This window comes from Bemisia tabaci, chromosome 1, assembly GCF_918797505.1.
Source record: "Bemisia tabaci chromosome 1, PGI_BMITA_v3".
Taxonomy (NCBI): Eukaryota; Metazoa; Arthropoda; class Insecta; order Hemiptera; family Aleyrodidae; genus Bemisia; species Bemisia tabaci.
In genome coordinates, this window is record NC_092793.1 from 41,182,885 (window position 1) to 41,207,173 (window position 24,289).

The 24,289-nt window shown below is 42.6% G+C and overlaps 2 protein-coding genes across 2 annotated transcripts in view; both read left to right on the top strand.

The window, feature by feature from the left end:
* The window catches only part of LOC109038396 (uncharacterized), a 150,255-nt gene that overhangs the window by 90,146 nt on the left and 35,820 nt on the right, over positions 1 to 24,289 (top strand). The gene's annotated exons all lie outside the window — the stretch shown is intronic.
* LOC140226048 (uncharacterized) lies at positions 22,124 to 23,606 on the top strand. Its single transcript, XM_072306451.1, has one exon. It carries the CDS (start codon positions 22,151 to 22,153, stop codon positions 23,201 to 23,203), a length of 1,053 nt encoding a protein of 350 aa, XP_072162552.1. The 5' UTR covers positions 22,124 to 22,150; the 3' UTR covers positions 23,204 to 23,606.

The window sequence follows — 24,289 nt, forward strand, 5'->3', positions numbered from 1 at the left end:
GATCTTGGACGTGATGAGCAACCTAACATTATATAAGTGATCATGGAGTCCAAGATCATGGACCCGATGCTACATTACCGAATGGGCACGTGTCAATATCTAAGGAACCCAAAAATCCTGAGATTTAAATGCAGTTATTTTTACCCGTTTAATGGCCGCCATCTTGAGAATGAGCAGACAATCTGTAATTTTCTGAGGTATTTCAGACTTATGTTGCCCTGTAGCAGCCAGATGTATGAAATTTGGCAGGAATAGGTACCCTTGAATAAAATTGAAAATAAGAAACATCCAGACATACGTTTAGAGGCAAAATGGCTTTACCGTGTTTTATCTTTCCATTAGAAAGCTAAGGAATCTACTGATTTGAAATTTTGTGAATATCACCTTTAAAAGTAAACATGAGAGCAAATAAGGCAAGTTGAAAGGCTGTTGCGCTGATTCTAGTTAAATAGTAGTATGAAAATGGCGACTTGCCCCTAATAAAAATCCAACAGCGTTGCACGATGGTGCAGAAAAATACGAATTAAATTACAGTGTTGTATAGGGATTATTATTCAATATGGCAACGCTGTAAAAAAGAAAGTATTGCATGTTGCCCCTTCAATAATCAGGTTATGCAATCGCGTAATGTAGCCCTTCAATCTGCGTGTTATGCAATGGTGTATTTTTCAAGATGGCGGTTACAACGTTGCCGAACGGGGCATGTAAATAAATTATTTAATTATTGGTGAAATTTTGCAACATTGCATTTTACAGTGTTGCCAGATGGTGCGAGAAATTAGTGGATTTTTCAAAACAATGTTGCCAGATTGTGCAAAAAATTCGGATTTTGGGACTTGTAAAATTTTTCCGTTTCGAGTGACCGTATCTTGCAGTATGGGTCGGTATCGGATACTGTAGATTGGGGTCTGATTCGGGAAAATTGGAAAATTTTCGGAAAATCACCATCCTCCGATCCGTTGCGGACCAATGCGATTCTTTTCCATAATCGAGGATCGGAAAACTGTACGGACCGAATTTCGTTACGACTTTTCGTTTTCGAGATTTCGGACTTGTAAAATTTTCGGCTTCGAAAGACCGTATCTTACAGTATGGGGCTGGTATCGGAGACTGGTGAATAGGGTCTGATTCGGGAATTTAAATTTTCAGTAGTGTGCGCTTGGAGATGCGTATCGGGAACCTTATGTTTTGGGATGAGCGAGTGGGATTGGATATTACAATGTTCAGTTTGATGAATCAAAAAAAAAATGTATTATTTTTTTTTGTTGGATATTTACAGTTACAGTTACAGTTTAAAAGAGTTAACGTCCGAGAAACGTGCGCGTTTAGAAAACACAAACGCGTTTCGAAAACGAAAACACGTTTAAAAAACGCAAACACGTTTCGAAAACGCAAACGTGTTTAGAAAACGCAAACACGTTTAGATAACGTACGCGTTGCATATTATTTATACGAAATCCTTACTATCGATCCAACTGTTGTGACTCGCGTCCAGACCCAACCATTTGACAAAGACCTGGTTTTTCTTGCGACGCAGAATTTTCTCCACCAGGAACGTATCTTTATAGTTGGTAGGTTGGAGTTCTGCGCGGTAGAATTTTCCTTTGATGATCGTATCGTGCGCGTCTTTCAGATCGTACGTGATCGGAACGGTCGGATTGACGCTGACAATCTTGAAAATTTCCGTGCTCGAATTCGGTGTGTATCCTTTTTCGAACATGGCTTTGAGTCTCGATATCCGGACGTGATCACCGACATTCTGTTTTCGTCTGGCCAGACGCTAGACGTCTCTTTTCAATTTTACTCAGCGGCGGCCCACGAAGCTTTTGCAGGATCATCGGTACATCCTTTTCGGTGACATCGATTGGTTTCATCCCGATGGTGTGATGAACGTTCCCGTTATATTCACGGATGAGTTTCGGTAATAGATCTACCCACTTGTACGATCCTTGCGCACTGCACTCTTTCCACATCTTCGTTTAGAGCGTTCGGTTGAATCGCTCCACAATAGAGGCTTTGGTTGTCGAGTACGAGCTGTACATATTGATCTTGTGACGCTTCATCAATGCTTGACATTTGGAGCTGTAGAATTCCGAGCCCATATCGACTGTAAATGTTTCGGTGACTTTCCGGCTGCTTTGAGAACGCGTTGCAGAGCATAAGTGACATCCGTGGCCATTTTCGATTTGAGCGGTTCGGCCCAGGCCTTTTTCGAGCACGCGTCGATGACGGTGAGGAGAAATCTGTATCCTTTGTTGACCGAGGCGTACGGTTGCATCTCGACGAGATCGGCTTGCCATAAATCGAACAATCCGAGAATCCGTACTTTAGGACGCGGATAGTTTCGTCGTGCAGGTTTATGTAGCTCCTCGACGATCCCACGTTTTTCTGCCGACATGATAATTACCGTCAACGTCGTCGTCGTCGTCCGCTCTCTCGATTCAAATGTTGTTCCGATGCTATTACTTTAAACAGACGATTGTAAGATTGGTGAAGTTGGTGGATACGCTCCAGACAGTGTTGACCTAATTTCATAGCTTCCTTCCACTTCCGTTCGGACCATTGTTTGTTCACCGCATCCTCATCGCTTTCGGGATCTTGCACTTGACGAATCCGTTTGTTGGATACGAGATAATTCCCGTCGGGATCCAGTAAGAAACCGTCACCTTTGAGACCTTGCTTCGTGTTGCGAACGTAAGTCCTTTTTGATCTTCCAAACCGGTCGGTGTGACTAATTTTTTGTGTGGAACTTATATTTAGTGGATGTAATCCGCTTCGCGAAGCTCTTCGGCGATACTCAGAATTTCACGATCGTGATCGGTGTGACCAGCTTGTTTCGAAGCTACAAGTAAAACGAGACGTTGGACCAATTTGTTCGGATCGTCCCAATAGACGAGTTCCCGTTTTGCACGGTGAATTTTGATACCGGAGCCTTTCTTCAATTTTTTACACGATGACTTCCTCGTTGATCTCGGAGTCGATGTAGCGAACAAAGGTTTGATGAGATCGCGGTATTTTTGACTGCGGTTCGAGTTGGGTCTACCGTGTGGATGATGATCCCTCCGATGCGCATTGGTGAGCGTAACTACTCGTTGGAATTTAGCGCGATCGTCTGCTGTGTAATTACGCGGATGTTTCTTAAAAAGGAGCTCCAAGAACCCGGCCGTCGGTTCGAACACCTCATCACCACCGTCCAAGATTAGTCGTCCGTCCGAATCGAAACTTATCCGTTGCATCTTGGAACGATTCATCACATCATCATCATCATCCTCCTCCTCCTTTGAGTCGTTATCGTCATTATCATTGTTCATATTTTTCGGTGATCCGAACGAAGCAAATAAACTATCAACAAACATTGCTTTATCTTTCGTTTCCGATTTTGAAGCTTCGATCTTGGTTTTCTTTTCCTGAGGAGCAGCAACAAGTGCGGGTGTTGATGACGAGACAGTTTTCTGCAACGCTGCGAGCGGATCTGTCAACGGTTTGAAAACTTCCTTCAACGTCACCTGAGCGTCCGCCTCTTCGGTGCGAATGGTATTTACCTTCCGCTGGATATCTTGACGGATTTTATCGATACTACCGTATTTCTGAGCGATCGTCGACAACAATAAGTTATCCATCTTGTACAATATAAGTATCGAAACCTTTCCGGTACCTTCCCTCGTTCATATTACTATCTTTATCGATGACTAAAAACCCGCACTTGTCCTGCCAGCACACCGAGCAAATATGTCTGAAATCTTCGAACGTGAAATCTGTGTTAACGTGATCGTCGTAGATGTGTCGCAAGTTTGTATTGTCCTGTTTAAAAACTACGAGCAGGTTAGCGTTATCGCGAATCAATTGTTTCGGTATGCGAGAATAAGTTTGACACAAGTAGAAACTATCGACCGAGCTATGCCTTCCCATACTAAAATAATCCCGCATCGCATTTTGTTTGTCACAGGCGACATCATCGAAGATAAAGACCGAGTCCGATGCGGCATCGTTTGGTGGAACAATCTCGGCCGTGTCCGAATAGACGTTGTATCCGAGACCATCGATTCCGTTGAATATCTGACGCAGTTCTTCGTACTTGGGTTGGAACGGTGTCTTGGAGTACAAGTACACGTTGCGGAACTTCAATCCGTTCGGATGTTGTAGCAAGCAAACCATCACATTTGTTTTACCGCAGTTGGACGGTCCGGCGACAATGCAACGGATACTATCCGGTAACAGTTCACTGTGTCGTCGTCGTCGTCGTTGTCGTCGGTTTTCATTTTGCTTCTTCCGTTTGTCGAGGTTCGGGACTCGCAATGACTTTCTTTGCTTGACGAGTCGCATCGTATTCGTTCCCTATTTTATCGGACAGTTATTTTTTTTTTTACTTCTCCGTATAAATAGTATGGATATTTTCGTCAGAGTATGTCACCGAGAAGATTATCAACTTGCAGCAAAACCAATCGAGGACGTGGACTGTTAAACTCGTTGATAAATTCACTACCGTTCGAACTACACTTACCGGGCGACTACAGGTACTGCGGACCGGACACTCGCCTCGCAGAACGATTGAAACGCGGAGATCCGGGTATAAATCCGCTCGACGAAGCTTGCAAGTTGGAGCGTCAGGGATGAGCTAAAAATATGAGTGGACTGTATATAGGTGTGCCTCACCTCTCTCTCCGAAACTGAATACCCTCGAACCTAAAACGTGGTGGCGCTCAGCCGATCATCTTCCCAAAACCCTTTCTGTTTGGGAAGATGACAGCTATGCGGCGGTAAGGCGGTGGTGGGCTCTCAAGGCTGAGGTCTCCACATGCGGTGACAAAGGAGGTGGTAGTGACAAATGAAAACTACGGCTTACCGTGATGACGGCTAAAAGGAAGAAAGTGAAAACAAGCAAAGAAAGCAGGGAAAGCAAGAACTCCAGAGAAATCCTTGTGAACAGCAGCGGAACAGCTAAACTCCAAATCCAGATACGACGTGCAAGCAGCAAGCACTAGTGACCTACAGAGAGACCGGTCGGTCAGCTGATCGCAACCAAGCGTGGTGCGCGGAGCGCCCTCAGGCGGCGGTCGGGCGAAGTTCGCTAGGAACAAACGCCGCGGAGAGAGACAATACGTCGCGGTGTAACGCGTGTTGCCCGTGTGCGTATTGCCGGGGAAACTTCCGAGTTTCCAAATACCTGGTGGATCCGCTGTGGCGGGAACACAAGTCCCACGACATCGCTTAGAGTAAGACCAAAGACACCACCGAGAGGAACAAAGCCGATCTCATACTTGCGGACAGAGCTTGGGAACGTGTGAAAGCGTCCGACTCATCGTTGGGTGAAAGAGCGGCAGCATACGCCGTAACGAACGCTATGAAACTCAAAGCCAAACTCGGAATGGGACTCAACAAGACGGTGGCAGCGAAAAAACCGAAACCTAAGAAGAAGAAGAGAGCGTCGAAGAAGAAGACGAAACCGGTGGAGCGGTCGATCGAACGAATCTTGACTCTCCCAAAGATGGGTGCCGAGGCGACGAAAACGAAGAAGAAGAAACCGGCGGAGCGAATCTTGGCTATCCCGAAGACGGGTGCCGGAGTCAAGAATCTCCTGACGAGTATTGGTCTGGCCGCGCGAACAATCACACCGGTAGCGAAAATGATCAAGACGGTCATCGATGGATCTTTGAAGAAGAATGTACACCTCGGTGAAGGATTGTACTTGCGACCGTACCGTAAAGGTTCCGGACTTTACTTGAGGCCTTACCGAAAGAATTTAAACTGATCCGTGAGCTACCGCGCCGAGCGATGACGGACGTTGAGTTGAGGATCGCTGCGACAGAACAATTACGAATCCCGCATTTCCGTGGTGTGTTCATGATCGATGAATTGGCGACCAAGAAACCGAAACGTCCCGAGTGTGGTATAATCAATCTGGACCGAAGCGATGGACCCGGTACACATTGGACAGCGTACCGGATTTCAAAGAGCGGTAACGCATTGTACTACGACAGCTTCGGTGATCTACCACCACCCGTTGAAATTACGCAATACATTTTACGCTCACGCGGTAGCTCAGCGACGACAATAGGATATAATTATGATAGCGAATAAAATTTCAACTCGAGCGTCTGCGGGAAACGATGTTTAGAATGGCTCGTACAAACCAGGAATATATAGTATTCTCGAAACCCGAATATGGAAACTCAGAGAAGATGTCACACGTTCATGTTGACGGGGAGGAGCAACGTTCTCGAGTTTGCACTGCCTAGACCTCTCGAGTTGTTCGGACCTTGCGAGATCGGTCTGACGGGTTTTGTGACTTATTATTCCATCCCGAACATCGACATAACGAACAGACTGCTTTTCTACTCCGAGAGCCCTGAAGAGAATTACTCGGCAATTTCCTTCCCGATCGGAGCCTACGAGATTGAGGGTGTACAAGAATACTTGCAGGGAGAACTTGGCGGAGCGGAAGCCATCAAACTCAAAGCGAACAACGCTACGCTTAAAGTAAGCATCAAATCCAAGTACTGGATCGATTTCCGCAGACCCGGCACTTTACGTAAGGTGCTCGGATTCGGAAAGCGTCTCTTGGCACCGGACGAATGGCACGAAGCTGACTATCGCGTCAACATCTCACCCGTAAACATGATATGCATCGAATGCAGCATCGCCGACGGTGGATACGTGAACGGGGTGCGCGGACATCACATTTATGCGTTTGCTCCCGATATCGAACCCGGATTCAAAATGGTAGAGCAACCGTCGACGCTTCATTACTACCCGGTCTTGGGTGATAAGATCCAACGTTTGCTCGTTAATATAGTAGACCAACAAGGAAGAGCGATCAATTTCGGTGGTGAAGAAGTGACAGTTCGACTGCTCGTGAGACCGCTAACCTATGGGTAAACGAAGGATCCAGAACGACGACAACAACGATACGTTCCTAAATTCTCTTGCATATAATAGTATTGATAATCCACGAACTAGTTGTCAACAACAACAACAGCAACAGCAGAGGAAAACTTTGACCGAATATTCCAAGAGGGCTCTCACACAACTCGGATTCGTGGTAAAAAATCCGAAATAAGAACGAGATGGAAGCTTGGCGACAAGAGATCATCGAATACGAATACATCCGTTTCGGTCCGGTCAACGAACGGCGTGGAAACAACGATTCGATCCGGTTCACCCCCGATACCCACGGTCTGATCACCGTGCCTCAAGATTCGAGGATCTTCATGCGATTAGAAGTGAAACTCGAGAAAAATCCTGGAGCCGCCGCAGATGCTACAAAACCTAAAGTTAAGTGGGCTAACAATTATCCCCTGCACTTGTTCGACCGTATGCAGTACAAAGTGAACGGGACGGAAGTCGACAGCATGCAGTGTGTCGGAGTGACATCAACCGTGAAAAATTATCTCACATACACTAGAGCGGAAACCGCGAGACTCGCAACTTCCGGGTTTTGTGACATCTCTTCTTCGTGGACCGAATGGGATATGACGACGTTGGATGAAACTCAGTGCGCTGTCGTTCCGTTGTCTTCACTCAGCGGATTCGCAGTACATTTCAAAGACGTTCTAGTCAGATGCTCGCAAGAGTTGATCCTAGTGCGCAGTGGTACGGATAAGAACGCATATTATATCACCGACGCGGCGACCGCGGACGGTTACACCATCAAAAAAATAATCGAAATCTATTGGGAGATTCCCGTCGTTAAATTCACATTGGAACTGGAAAAACAAATCTTGCTCAAGATGAAGAAGAACGATAAGATGAGTTTCGAATACATGAATTGGGAATCGCACGACATCCCGGGGATTTTTCCGACCAAGACGTTCAAATGGAGCGTAAGAACAACCAGCAGGCACAAGCCCAAATTCGTGGTGTTGGTATTTCAAACGGATCGACGAGACAATCACCTGAAGGATTCCTCTCGTTTCGACCATGTAAATGTGCGCTCGGTCAGCGTTCAAATCGGTGAGCGTCGGTTTCCTCAAGTTGATACGATCTACGATTTCCCGACTATGGATTATAATCACGCCTACCTGAACTACACCGATTTTATGAGAGACTACTGGAAAGGTGAGAAACTCTGCGAGCCAGCTATGTTGATGGAAAATTTCAAAGATCGCGCGATTTTTGTCATCAAATGCGTTCAAGGTGAAGATCTAAAAACAGCTCCGGTGGATATCACGTTGACCGTTGTGGTAAAAGAGAATTTCCCAGCCAACACTACAGCCCAGGTGATTCTGATCACGCCTGTGAAGTATTCGTACGAACTACTGCACGGAACCGTGAGGCAATTGGATTGATCTTAAGCAAAAATTTAAAAAAAAAATAACATGTTTATTTTTTCATTTTTTTTACAAGCATGTTATTTTTTTTTTTTTTTTTTTATTTTTTTTTATTTTTTTTAAAACATTACATCATTTAGAAAGGAATACAAACATGACGTACAATATAAATCAAGCTGCAACGTTTGGAACGAGTGCGAATTTATGTGTTCTTCCGATCGGACCTTCGTAGATGAGATCGAAGGATCCAGCGTTGATATCCTGAATTGCATCGTCCGTCAAACGGTTCGTAATGTGCAAACGTAGGAAGAGGAGACGATGATGATTCTCGAAGATGATATCAGCGACAACGGTGATCCCGTACTTGGTTGGCATTTTGATGAGTTTGTTCATCTTGTAGCGGGCGTTTACAGTCAGCTCTTTAGCGTTGACGATCAAGATTGAATTGTTGAAAACTTCCATGTCGTCAGTTCTTTCAAGGTACGGATGATTCCAATTTTCGTGTGCTATATATTTCGAGTGAAACAAGTTGTCTGCTATATTAAGCACGGATGATTTCAATTTTCGACTGCTATATTTCGGTTCGATATTTCGTCTGCGGATGATTCCACTTTTCGTGTGCTCTATATTAAGTCGGGTTGATTCGACAATTTGTCTGCTATATTAAGCACAGATGATTTCACTTTTCGTCTGCTATATTTCGGTTCGATAATGCGTCTGCGGATGATTCCACTTTTCGTGTGCTATATATTAAGTCGGGTTGATTCGACAATTTGTCTGCTATATTAAGCACGGATGATTTCACTTTTCGTCTGCTATATTTCGGTTCGTTCAATCTGACTTATTTCCCACTCCTATATTATTTTCGGGCTGATTCCTTTGTTCGTCTGCCACTATAATCTTCTGCTGCTCCTGCATGATTTCAGTTTTGAAATAATCACGATAAGAGGATTCCGACAACCACAAACACAATCGGAATGCGTTCGACATAGCGCAAAATGGATGCACTAAAGGACACGTATATGCTGTCAACCAACGAGCCAATAGTCGCAAGGACGGACAATCTTTAGTGTCCAAATTTACAACGATACATTTTTCCGGCACGAAACCCTTAATGAAATTTCGTTTTTGTTCACCTTTAACATAAAGTACATCGTAGCGGTTCCCGATGCGATTCATTTTTGAAGTGAATTCATCGTACTCGAGAAACCCGCTTTCCCATTCCAAGTGATGATAATTGCGTGTTAACCAGTTGTTTGTCACAACGTCTTTAGCGCTCAACATGCTGCTCGGGAACGGAGGTTTGAATAAATAGAGTTCAGTTTCAGTACACTTCATATCCACAAGACCAAACTCTTTGACGATGAAATTTCCTTGGCTCCAAAAACCTTGTACATCGAGACAAGCCATCATTTATTCGTTCCGTTAGTTACACTTTTACTATTTTCAAATTCGAGGTTTCTTAACTGACGGTTCTCCAGAATTATTTATACTATTTATACGAGGTTGTTTAACAGCGAGGATTTTTTCTCAACTCTACCCGGACTCGATGACAAACAATATATTCTAGAGGACGGAGTGAACACTGTTCCTATTTTCAAATTCGAGGTTTCTTAACTGACGGTTCTCCAGAATTATTTATACTATTTATACGAGGTTGTTTAACCGCGAGGATTTTTCTCAACTCGGTCTCGGCTCCGCAACTTTCATCCACCATGCAAAGATCGTCGTCGATGTCACGATGACCCCAAGGAACATTGCTAACACCGTCTTCTAAAATACAACGTTTATCGTCTAAGCCGGAGAGGGTTCTTTTTGTACTTTCAAATGAGTATAGTTGATGTCTCCGCGCCTCGATCCTGCGCATCGGGGCGCTCATTCTCGATTCGGGATCCTTTAATACTGTGAGAAAATTGACAAAGTTTAGCGATCTTACCACTGCTGTTGATATTCCTTTTGCCCTTTTCTCTGTTTCCCCCTTGCTGAAACGATTTGCATACATTTTGGGTCGCAGCGCGACAAACTCAGCAATGGGTGTTCCCCCCGTTTCATCCTTAAAACTACCCATTACTTTACGGTTTGTCGCGCTGCGACATTGATGACCTTCTGGGACGTTGGAGGTGTCGTACAAGTGTAGATCTGTCATCATATCATCGTAGACGTTCGGTGTAGTCAACTCGTCAATGAACGAGTACGTATCCATAAAGAGAAGTTGAACTTGGTCGGGATTGTACTTCTTAAGCATGTGAGTATAGTGGAATTGATACATGTGTACTTTACTCAGATCTAAGATTGAAAAACCAACAATCATTGGTCTGTCTATGACGACCTCTGTTCTCCGTAAATGGATTGCTACCAACTCTTCGTCGAAAATCGTGCGATCTACGAAATCGACCCGTGAGATGGCTTTCAATATCTGTCTGCTGTTTGTACCCAATTTAACATTCTTTCGCTTCAACGGGTTCTCGATAAATTTTCCGTAGCAAGCGTTGCTGCACAGTTTCAGGAGCGTTTGGTGGAACGGATTCGTAGTGTCCCGTCTCAACCGGGCGTTCAGCTCGATGAAGGATGCCAAGAAAGGAGCCTGACGGAATTTGATGGCCCAGTTGACGCGCAGGAGTTTTAATCCCTGACCGAGCACTTCTTTCAACATTACATAGTGGATAACATAGTTGTTTTTATTAGCTAGAGTCGTCAATAGTTTCGTATATTTCCCCGCTCCCGATGGTGGTATTTCGTTCTTGCACAAGAACGGAAGGTCCTTGTGCAGGTCGTGGAGGTGTCCTGGATATTCAATATCTACATCGAGTATGTACCCGAAAGGAGCGTCGTCGGGATGGTTGATTATAGTTTTCGCCAGAGTTAACAACTCTTCTCCTTCCGGGACCCAAGTGTAGTTATCGTAGGGCAGATGTTTTCTCATGGTATGGGCATAGAGTGCCGTCACATCTAAGTATTGTATATAACTCACTGGTTTTTTAGGATCAAACTGATCCGGTATCAAAGGATTGTTTGCGAGAGCGTGCCGTTTCACCACCTGTGTTATCCCGCCTCGGATCGAGCTCATAATCATGAATACCATATCCATATCATTGAAGAATTGGATTTTCGCTTTCGTTTTTTTAAGAAGGCGTCGAAAGCAAAACCGGGTAGCGTTAAGTAGTTGGCACAGTCCAAACCATAATTTTTCATCCCAAAGAGCCGGAACTCCTCGAACACATCGCTGAGGAGGCACACATCGAGTCGCAAGTAGAAATCTGAATACTCGCCGAGATTACAGAAATTGAAAGTTTGCCAAACTTGGAGAAACCGTTCGTATTCCTCTTCGGAGATGTCCGTTTGAGTCAGGGTGTTGAAGAAAGCCTCTCGCGGTGGTGGACGCGGCTCGTTCAGCTTGGCCGGATTGTCATCGTAATCGTACGGGAACGGAGCTTTCCGACAAACCATATTGAACTCATTGTCTGTGCGAGTGAGCTTCCTCGTGCGAACGAAAGATTCCCGCGGGATCGTCTGAAGCAGTTTATCCAACGACGCGGGGAGGAAACGCAACGAGTCGATGAACTTGATCGAAAACCTGTTTCCCAGATGGACCGTCATGCTGATGTAATTTTCCTCCGTGTGTGGTATTATTTCGACGCTATGAGGATACTTGTTCAGAGCCAGCACTACCTCGTGGAAATCGTACCTACTTCCATTGTGCAGGATGACTCTAACACATTTTTCATGTCGGAAAATAAGATTACAATTTGAACATAAGGCTTTTCGATAATTGGACCTTGTTTTCCCTCCCGCTCTCTTTTGATGGTCATGATCCGTTACCTTTACAATACCTGGTTGTGCGAAATGTACCTCGCAATGTCCACACCTATTTTCTGCTTCAAATTTGGCCCGGTCTTCATGTGTCATTATTATTTTACCCTCTTTGTCATTGTAACTCCTACTAATTCTATCTTCCAGGGTAATTATATCGTCCAGAAATTTGATAAGTGCCTCCTCGCCAAGGTACAGTTTCGGTTCCGTCATTTTAAACTCGGGATCCTCCGTGACAAGGAGGTAAGCGTAAGAATTTGAGATGTTCCGTCTATTCGCAGACGCTGGATGCTCCGAGTCACCATGAAGTTGTTCCAAGTAGGCTTCAAAGTCTGCATAAATTACATAATTATGTTTTATTTCCTTATGGTGATTTTTGAACTTGAGGTATCGCTCGTCGGGAAATGAAGCTAGAAATGCGTCTTTGCTGACTAAACAGCAAAGAACTTTTTGTTGATTCAATTGCTCCGTCGAGTACTTGTACGTAAAGCACTTCTTACAGATGCAGATACGAGTTTTATGTTTTGTCAACTGACTACGTACAAGTTGTTCAAAGTTCTTGATCCAGCAATAATGGTAACTGAAAGGTACGGGGGTTGAGAAACATAGTAGGTCGGTGTGGTCCTCTCTTTCCGGGTCGGCAACTTTAATTGGGTAAACTGTATACTTTTTCTTGTTGGACACCAAACTCTCACGTAGCCCAAATACCGAAACCGATACGTTGTTCCTTTTCTCGAATTTGACAATATCATCTATGCTCGTGGGGAATCGAACGACCGAGAAATCATAATGAAGGAGTATATCTACATATTTAGCCGGATCATATTTATACTTCTCTTCCTTCGGGACGAACTTTGCCAACATTGCAAAGAAGAAAAAATCGTTATATTCACCGTTATTTACATTGACAACATTGTTCGTTCGAAACGGAAGCTTAACGTACGTTCCTCCTCGATGTAAAGCGTAATAGCGGTTGACACATAGCTCCATACCTTGTATCTTCTTCAGCACCCACGCGGATCCGTTCATGTGAAAATCGAATGACTCTTTATTGATCTTGGTCCTGAACTTTTCATAATACTCATCCAGATCCGTTGACGCGAAAATAGCTTCGTTTTTAGTCTTAAACTTTTTCAACTGCATTCCTTCCTTGTCCTTATCGTCAGCTTTCTCGTATTCTGCGTAAACTAGTATATTTACCTTCAATGCCTCATCGGTGAGTTCTTCTTTAATTTTTCCAATCACGAGGTCTTTAGCTGATAGTAGGTAGTCATCGATGATGAGAATCTCCGGTTGGAGGTTCGTGATGAAAAATGTTTTCAACCTACTTTGACACGCAGTCTCAACTTGAACAATCGGTACTTTAGTCTCAAACAAATTTCTTATGTGACTTGCAGATTCTTCATGTTTTTCTCTTTTATGGTATGAGATCTTGCACGTGTCACAATATTCTTGATTTTCATCCTTGTTGTCATCGGTAGGTGATGAGGTGTCCTTCATGGTGGACATCTTTTCAATATGTTCGGGAGATTGCTCATGATTCTCTCCTTCCGTATAAAACTCATCACAAAGATCACAATGGATGAGCGCGCTGTGCTCCTGTTTAATATGCGTTTCATCGTTGATACTTTCCTTCTTCTTAATTTGTTCCGCACACTGTTCGTGCTTTTCACCTTGTTTATAAAATTCATCACAAATATCACATTGGATGAAAGTTTCAACAATCTGTTGTGTTTGTTCTTGAGCAGCCATGATAAAGATACTATTTTAAGCTCTACGTTTTCCGAGTCGGTAAGAAAAAGGAAATCTACACTATCTTAACGTTTGCTAGATTCTGTTCACTAAGAAAATTTCATAGCGAACAACTGATACTATTTTATGCTCGGGGTTTTCTGAGTTTGTCACCACAGAAAATCTACACTATCTTTACGTTTGCTAGATTCTGTTCACTGAGAAACTTTCAGAGCAAACAACTGATACTACTTCAAGCTCTAAGTTTTTTGAGTTTGTCACAACAGAAAATCTATACTAGCTTTACGTTTGCCAGATTCTGTTCATTGAAAAGATTTCAGAGTGAACAAGTGAATAATAATTTAAACTCGAAGTTTTCTAATGTCATCAAAACTTAGACCGACGAACTTTCGCTCGGAGACAAATTTACACTTTTCATAACCGAGTGAAAAGAAACTGTAAAGTCATAATTTACCTCAGGGTAAATATAGTAGTAGTATTCGTTCACCACCAAACTCGGTTACACTCGGAGAAAGTGTGTAGTCATGATTTAGATCAAAGTTAATATAGTAGTATTTCTTAATCACCAGATTCGGTTACACTCGGACAAACTGTGTCGTTGTAATTTAAATCAAAGTAAATATAGTAGTATTTGCTAATCACCAGACTCGGTTACACTCGGACAAACTGTGGAGTCATAATTTATAGTAGCAATATAAAACAACGCTTTCATGCAAATGGGGAAAATTAACAATTCTAGTCAGGGAACGTATAAATAGTGTCGAGGAAGTGTGACGATCGATCATTTCAAAACAAGAACTCGTCAAGTATGGACGCTCCAACCCTCAAATCACAATCGATTAGAGCGATGAACACCTTGGACACGGTATATGAGGCTCTCTCTTTCAAATTTACAGGAATACGAGCAGAGCTTTTGAACAAGTTTGCCCGACTCCTTTTTCCTGACAAGTTGTTCCACCATCTTAAACTCAGCTCAATAGACACTTCCGATCCCGTCGGGTGTTATGGGTTAGTTGAGATAACGGAAAGATTTTGCCATCTCCTAGAACGTGTCGCAGACGAGCATGAAATAATGTACTTCTTAAAGCAGGGGTACAAGAAAGTAGACGAACGGGACTGGAAGATATGCAGACTTTTGAGTGCGATTCGCATAGTATTATACACCAGAGAGAGGAGAGCGGCTCTCTATGGTAAAGATTTCGTATAAATAGTATGCATTCTCTTCTCAGTATCGCAAGGAAAAAATCATGATTGATAAAATATTTCTCATCACCATCATCATTGCTGTTGTTGGAGTGAATTCCACAACGGTAGCGGAAAACTCATCCGAAGCAAACATCACAATGTGCCCGGTCTGTCCGGAAATCAAATGCGCACCCTCTACCTTGAAGGACGTTCTTCTATTCATCTTGAGTTTACTGGCGCTTATTTGCTCCGCTCCGTACCTGTACTCTAAGTACATATCATCCGACTGCAAGTTCCGTTTCATCAGGATGACCCGGAAAAATAACAATCGGAAAGTTGATGATATAAGTGTTGATTTAAAGTTCGGAGAAGGAGAAGGAATCGATGTTTGTGGTTGACAACCCTCACGTTTTTAGAACGCGCATGTTTTCTGAACGTGTACGTTTTCTAAACGCGTTTGCGTTTGCGTTTTCTGAACGCGTTTGCGTTTTCTGAACGCGTTTGCGTTTGCGTTTTCTGAACGCGTTTGCGTTTGCGTTTTCTAAACGCGAACTGTTTTAAACTGTAACTTTAACTGTAAATATCCAACAAAAAAAAAAAATAATAAAATTTTTGATTCATCAAACTGAATATTGCAATATCCAATCCCAGTCGCTCATCGCAAAACACAAGGTTCCCTACGCATTTCCAAGCGCACACTACTAAAAAATGAAAATTACCGAATCAGACCCTAATCTCCAGTCTCCAATACCAGGCCCATACTGTAAAATACGGTCTTTCGAAACCGAAAATTTTACAAGTCAGAAATCTCGGAAACGAAAAGTCGTATTAAAATGAAGTCAGTACAGTTTTCCCATCTTCGAAGGTGGAAAAGAATCGCACCGATCCGCAACGGATCGGAGGAGGGTGATTTTCCGAAAATTTTTCAATTTCCTGGATCAGACCGTAATCTACAGTATCCGATACCAGGCCAATACTGTTAGATACGGTCTTCCGAAACCGAAAATTTTTACAAGTCCGAAAATCCGAATTTTTTGCACAATCTGGCAACATTGTATCGAAAAATTAACTAATTTCTCGCCCCATCTGGCAACACTGTAAAATGCGATGTTGCAAAATTTCACCAATAAATAAATCATTTATTTAAGTGCACCGTCCGGCAACGCTGCTGCGCCATCTTGAAAAATACACCATTGCATAAACCGCAGATTGAAGGGGCTACATTACACGATTGCATGACCTCATTATTGAAGGGGCAACATGCAATACTTTTACTTTACAGCGCTGCCATATTGAACAATAATCCCTATACAATACTGTACTTCAATTCGTATTTTTCTGCACCATCATGCAACGCTGTACGATTTTTATTGGATTTTTTATCTGGTCAAGTCCCCATTTTCATACTACTGGTATTTCGTTCCCGCACAAGAACGGAAGGTCCTTGAGTAGGTCGTGGAGGTGTCCTGGATATTCAATATCTACATCGAGTACGAACCCGAAAGGAGCGTCGTCGGGATGGTTGATTATAGTTTTCGGCAGAGTTAGCAACTCTTCTCCTTCCGGGACCCAAGTGTAGTTATCGTAGGGCAGATGCTTTCTCATGGTGTGTGCGTAAAGTGCCGTCACATCTAAGTATTATATATACTTCACTGGTTTTTTAGGATCAAACTGATCCGGTATCAAAGGATTGTTTGCGAGAGCGTGCCGTTTCACCACCTGTGTTATCCCGCCTCGGATCGAGCTCATAATCATGAATACCATATCCATATCATTGAAGAGTTGGATTTTCGCTTTAGTTATTTTTAAGAAGGCGTCGAAAGCGAACCCGGGGAGCGTTAAGTAGTTGGCACAGTCGAAACCATAGTTTTTCATCCCAAAGAGTCTGAACTCCTCGAACACATCGCTGAGGAGGCACACATCGAGTCGCAAGTAGAAATCTGAATACTCGCTGAGATTACGGAAATTGAAAGTTTGCCAAACTTGGAGAAACCGTTCGTATTCGTCTTCAGAGATGTGCGTTTGAGTCAGGGTGTTGAAGAAAACTTCTCGCGGTGGTGGACGCGGCTCGTTCAGCTTGGCCGGATTGTCAACGTAATCGTACGGGAACGAAGCTTTCCGACAAACCACATCGAACTCATTGTCTGTTCGAGTGAGCTTCCTCGTGCGAACGAAAGATTCGCGCGGGATCGTCTGAACCAGTTTATCCAACGATGCGGGGAGGAAACGGAACGAGTCGATGAACTTGATCGAAAACCTGTTTCCCAGATGGACCGTCATGCTGATGTAATTTTCCTCCGTGTGTGGTATTATTTCGACGCTATGAGGATACTTGTTCAGAGCCAGCACTACCTCGTGGAAATCGTACCTACTTCCATTGTGCAGGACGACTCTAACACATTTTTCATGTCGGGAAATAAGATTGCAATTTGAACATAAGGCTTTTCGATAATTGAACCCTGTTTTCCCTCCCGCTCTCTTTTGATGGTCATGATCCCTTACCTTTACGATACCTGGTTGTGAGAAATCCACCTCGCAATGTCCACACCTATTTTCCGCTTCAAATGAGGCTCGGTCTTCATGTGTCATGATTATTTTTCCCTCTTTGTCGTTGTAACTCCTACTGATTCTTTCTACCAGAGTGATTATATCGTCCAGAAATTTGATATGTGCCTCCTCGTCACGGGAGAGTTTCGGTTCCGTCATTTTAAATTCGGGATCCTCCGTGACGAGGAGGTAAGCGTAAGAATTTGAGATGTGCCGCCTATACGCAGACGCTCGATGCTCCGAGTCACCATGAATTTGTTCTAAGTAGGCTTCAAAGTCTGCATAAATTACGTAATTATGTTTTTTTCCTTATGGTGATTTTTGAACTTGAGGTATCGCTCGTCTGGAAATGAAGCTAGGAACGCGTCTTTGCTTACTAAAGAACAAATACTTTTATGTTGATTCAATTCCTCCATCGAGTACTTGTACGTAAAGCACTTCTTGCAGATGTAGATACGATGATGATATTTTGTCAACTGTTTTCGTACAGGTTTTTCAAAGTTACTGATCCAGCAATAATGGTAACTGAAAGGTACGGGGGTTGAGAGACATAGTAGGTCGGTGTGGTCCTCTCTTTCCGGATCGGCAACTTTAATTGGGTAAACTGTATACTTTTTCTTGTTGGACACCAAACTCTCACGTAGCCCAAATACCGAAACCGATACGTTGTTCCTTTTCTCGAATTTGACAATATCATCAATGCTCGTGGGGAATCGAACGACCGAGAAATCGTAATGATGGAGTATATCTACGTATTTTTCCGGATCATATTTTTGCTTCTCTTCCTTCGGGACGAACTTTCCCAACATTGCGAAGAAGAAACAATCGTTTAATGCGCCGTTATTTACATTGACAACATTGTTCGTAAAAAATGGCAGCTTAACGTACGTTCCTCCTCGATGTAAAGCGTAATAGCGGTTGACACGTAGCTCCATACCCTGTATCTTCTTCAGCACCCACCCGGATCCGTTCATGTGAAAATCGAATGACTCTTTATTGATCTTGGTCCTGAACTTTTCATAATACTCATCCAGATCCGATGACGCGAAAATAGCTTCGTTTTTAGTCTTGAATTTTTTCAACTGCATTCCTTCCTTGTCTTTATCATCAACTTTCTCGTACTCGGCGTAAACTAGTATATTAACCTTTAATGCCTCGCCGCGCCGGTGAGTTCTTCTTTAATTTTTCCAATCACGAGGTCTTTAGCTGATAGTAGGTAGCCATCGATGATGAGAATCTCCGGTTGGAGGTTTGTGATGAAAAATGTTTTCAACCTGCTTTGACAAGCAGTCTCGACTTGAACTATTGGTACTTTCGCCTCAAACAAATATCTTATTTGACTTGCAGATTCCTTATGTTTTTCTCTTTTATGGTATGAAATCTTGCATGTGTCACAATATTCTTGATTCTCATCGTTGTTGTCATCGGCAGGTGATGAGGTGTCCTTCATGGTGGACATCTTTTCAATGTGTTCGGGAGATTGCTCATGATTCTCTCCCTCCGCATGAAACTCATCACAAAGATCACAATGGATGAGCGCGTTGTGCTCCTGTTTAATTTACGTTTCATCGTTTATACCCTCCTCCTTCTTAATTTGTTCCGTGCAGTGTTCGTGCTTTTCGCCTTGTTTATAAAATTCATCACAAATATCACATTGGATGAAAGTTTCAACAATCTGTTGTGTTTGTTCTTGAGCAGGCATGATAAAGATACTATTTTAAGCTCTACGTTTTCCAAGTTGGTCAGAAAAGGAAATCTACCTTATCTTTACGTTTGCTAGATTCTGTTCACTGAGAAGCTTTCGGAGCGAACAAGTGATACTACTTTAAGCTCTAAGTTTCTGAGTTTGACACAACAGAAAATCTACACTTTCTTTCAGTTTGTAATATTCTGTTCACTGAGGAAATTTCAGAGCGAACAACTGATACTTCTTTATGCTCTAAGTTTTCTGAGTTTGACACAACAGAAAATCTATACTGTCTTTACGTTTGCTAGATTCTGTTCATCGAAAAGATTTTAGAGTGAACATGTGAATACTATTATAAGCTCGGGGGTTTCCAATATCATCAAAAGAGAGACTGACGAGTTTTCTACTCGGTGTAAATATATAGTTTCTTTGCCGAGCGGAAAGAAACTGTAGAGTCATGATTTACCTCAATGTAAATAGGTTGGTTTGGTGGTTTGGTTGGTTAGGTAGGTAGGTTTGGTGATTTGTTAATCACCAAACTCGGTCTCACTCGGGCAAACTGTGTAGTCATAAGTCGTAACATAAATTACACTTTTATGTAGAGTTATAATTTACCTCGGAGTAAATATAGTAGTATTTGCTAATCACCAGACTCGATTACACTCGGACAAACCGTGTAGTCATAATTTGTAGTAAGAATATAAAACTACGCTTTCATACAAGTGGGAAAAACTATCAATTCTAGTCAGGGAACGTATTAATAGTGTCGAGGAAGTGTGATCGATCATTTCAAAACAAGAACTCGTCAAGTATGGACGCTCCAACCCTCAAAGCATAATCGATTAGAGCGATGAACACCTTGATACGGTTTATGAGACATTACCTAAAAATAAAATGTCTGCCCTTCCATTGTTCGAATACGCGATTAAGCGAATAGGCTTTGAAGAATGCGTGTTTGTGACTTTGTTCGAAGTACCGTACGAGCTGGAAATCGGTCTCAGCGCGCAACTTGTTGCGTTATTGTATTCACAAGTGGACCCAAATCATCACAGGCGCACCCACGTGTGTGACTACGAGTGCGTGCGCGCGCTAGAAGCGATTTTGGAAGTTTTAAAATATGAATGGCGCGGTAAACCCGCGTTTTATCGTTCCTTTATGTCTGGTTTTTATAATAGGGCTCGAACACATTTGTGCAACAACAATCTCATTTCATCATATATAGAAACCGAATTGCTGCTACTCAACTAGGAAGTACTCGGTTTCTATATATTATGAAATGAGATTTTTGTTCCACAAATGTGTTCGAGCCCAATTATAAAAACGGCTTGCCGCGCCATTCATATTTGAGCGTTTTTTAGAATCGCTTCTAAAGTACGCACGCACTCGTGGTCACAGCAGTTGGATCCATAGTAAGGATTTCGTATAAATAGTATGCATTCTCTTCTCAGTATCGCAAGGAAGAAATCATGACCGATCAAATAATTCTCATCACCATCATCATTGCTGTTGTTGGAGTGAATTCCTCACTGGTGGAAAACTCATCCGAAGCAAACATCACAATGTGCCCGGTCTATCCGGAAATCAAATGCGCACCCTCTACCTTGACGGACGTTCTTCTATTCATCTTGAGTTTACTGGCACTCATTTGCTCCGCTCCGTACCTGTACTCCAAGTACCTTTCATCCGACTGCAAGTTCCGTTTCATCAGGATGGCCCGGAAAAATAACAATCGGAAAGTCGATGATATAAGTGTTGATTTAAAGTTCGGAGAAGGAAAAGGGATCGATGTTTGCGGTTGACAACCCTCACGTTTTTTTTAAACGCGCACGTTTTCTGAACGCGCATGTTTTCTGAGAGGGTACGTTTTCTAAACGCTGACGTTTCCGGAACGCGGACGTTTTCTAAACGCGTACGTTTTCTGAACGCGTGCGTTTTCTGAACGCGTGCGTTTCTCGAACGCGTGCGTTTTCTAAACGCGAACTGTTTTAAACTGTAACTGTAAATATCCAACAAAAAAAATAAAAACTTTTGATTCATCAAACTGAATGGAAATTCCCGAATCAGACCCTAAGCTCCAGTATTCGATACCAGGCCGTTACTGTAAGATACAGTCTTTCGAAACCGAAAATTTTTAAAAAGTCCGAAAATCCGAATTTTTTTGCACAATATGGCAACATTGTATTGAAGAATTAACCAATTTCTTGCACCATCTGGCGGCACCATCGGAAAGTCGATGACATAAGTGTAGATTTAAAGAAGGAGAAGGAATCGATGTTTATGTTGACAACCCTCATGTTTTTAGTACGTTTTCTAAACGCGAACTGTTTTTAAACTGTAACTGTAACTGTAAATATCCAAAAAAAAAAAAAAAAAAAAATAATAAAAATTTTTGATTCGTCAAACTGCTGAACATTGCAATATCCATTCCAGTCGCTCATCGCAAAACATAAGGTTCCCATACGCATCTCCAAGCGCACACTACTGAAAATTGAAATTCCCGAATTAGACCCTAATCTCCAGTCTCCGATACCAGGCCCATACTGTAAGATACGATTTCATGCCCTTTCACCCAAATCCAATTGCCCACGGGAATTTTCACCCCAAGTTTTTTTACCCATAGACACTAAGCCAAAGTAATTTCACCGTGAGATGTTTAATCCTATGGTATATTGATACAATTTACTTGACTAGAAATTACTGAGGTAGACATACGCCATTCCATGACTACAAGCATTTTTTTTTCATTTAGTCCAAAATTCATAGAGTGATATTAAGTAGGTTATTTTATTTGCGCTTTTAAAACAACAAAATTACCCAGTGTCAGTTTTCTTTTTCTTTGTTTTATACTATCCTTAAATTTATCAGTGTTGTGCATCTTTCTTCATTTTTTTCTCCTTTCAAAATGGCAGAATTAATTAATAGCAATAGAAACAAGAAGATACTATCCTTTGAAGGTTATCTATATCACAAACATTCCTCAAATTCTAATCGAACACGAACGTACTGGGTGTGTAACAAAAAACCGGAGTGTTCCGTCAGAGCTGTAACCATCAATGAGCCTTTGCAAGTGATGAAGATAGGAAAACACGATCATCCCCCTAACCAAGATGAAGTTGTAGCAAAGAGGATTTACGCCGAGTTGAAGGAAGAAGCAGCAGTTCATCCGGAAGCAAAACCTAGCCTGTTGATCAGGGAGAAATTAGGTGAGGTTGACTCACTTGTCCTTCCTCTACTACCAGAGAGAGAGACCATGAAAAGAACTTTAAACAAGAAGAGGATCGCCAACGTTCCTACGAATCCCACCGACATCACAGCCTTAAGAGGAATCCCTCCGCAATTTAGAAGCACAAAAAACCGTGACAATTTCAACATTTTCGACTCATTTGATGCAGAAGACGAAGAAGACAGTTCAGACGAAGAAGAAATTTATCAGAATCCTAATAGAATAATTGTGTTCGGAACCACACAAAATCTGTCTTTGTTGAGCCGGTCAATGATTATTTTCTTGGACGGGACTTTTAAAACTTGCCTGCACATTTTCACGCAAATTTTCACAATCCATGGAACGGTCCATGGTGCAGTGTTTCCTCTCGTGTATGCATTGCTGCCAAATAAAACAACAGAGTCTTACCGAGCAGCTCTGAGAGCAGTCGCGGATAAATGTGTTGAATTGGGTTTCGCAGCTCCTCATCCACGATCTATTATGTCTGACTTCGAATTGGCAATCATCAACTCCGTCAAACAAGTTTACCCACAATCCACCATCCTACTTTGTTTTTTCCATCTATCACAAAGTGTATGGAGACATTTGCAGAGTATTGGGTTACAAGTCACCTACAATGACCCGGAAAATAGGGAAGTCAAAAATGGGTTTTCTCAATTGTTGGCGCCGGCGTTTGTTCCTGCAGAAGATGTTTCGCGAGTGTTCAATATGTTGAAGCCAACATTACCATAGAGCATGGAAGAATTGGCAAAATATTTTGACAGAACTTACGTCAATGGATCAAGAGAGCGCGTTCGGCGCCGATACAGGGTGCAACCTCCGAGGTACAGTCCAGTTCTGTGGAACCATTATCAATCAGTTTTTCATCACAGAGCTGGATTACTTGAGAGCAATAGGCCACAACATTGCCTAATCATCGTGAGTCACCTAAATTGCCTAGTAATTCAAATAATCTAATAAATACGGATTTTCATTCATGGGTGAAATTTGGATGAAAATGCTGGGTGAAAATTCTTTGGGAAAAATTTTCTCGGTGAATTTGGATGAAGGGGCAATGGGGAAACTGGCTTTGGATCTTTTGACTTTTGGGGGAAAAAGTTTGGGTGAAAGGGCTCCAAACCGTAAGATACGGTCTTTCGAAGCCGAAAATTTTACAAGTCCGAAATCTCGAAAACGAAAAGTCGTATCGAAATTCGGTCCGTACAGTTTTCCGATCCTCGATTATGGAAAAGAATCGCATCGGTCCGCAACGGATCGGAGGATGGTGATTTTCCGAATATTTTCCAATTTTCCCGAATCAGACCCTAATCTACAGTATCCGATACCGACCCATACTGCAAGATACGGTCTCTCGAAACGGAAAAATTTTACAAGTCCGAAAATCCGAATTTTTTTGCACAATCTGGCAACATTGTATCGAAAAAATCCACTAATTTTTCGCACCATCTGGCAACACTGTAAAATGCAATGTTGCAAAATTTCACCAATAATTAAATAATTTATTTACATGCCCCGTTCGGCAACTGTGTAACCGCCATCTTGAAAAATACACCATTGCATAACCCACAGATTGAAGGGGCAACATTAGACGATTGCATAACCCGCATTTTGAAGGGGCAACATGCAATACTTTCTTTTTTACAGCGTTGCCATATTGAATAATAATCCCTATACAACACTGTAATTTAATTCGTTTGAGTAGTAGTAGTAGTAGTGGTAGTGGTAGTGGTGGTGGTGGTGGTGGTGGTGGTGGTGGTGGTGGTGGTGGTGGTGGTGGTGGGTGGTGGTGGTGGTGGTGGTGGTGGTGGTGGTGGTGGT

Bases quoted from the DNA above. Each gene is read 5' to 3' on its own strand.
- LOC140226048 (XM_072306451.1), top strand. From the start codon at position 22,151: ATGGCAGAATTAATTAATAGCAATAGAAACAAGAAGATACTATCCTTT.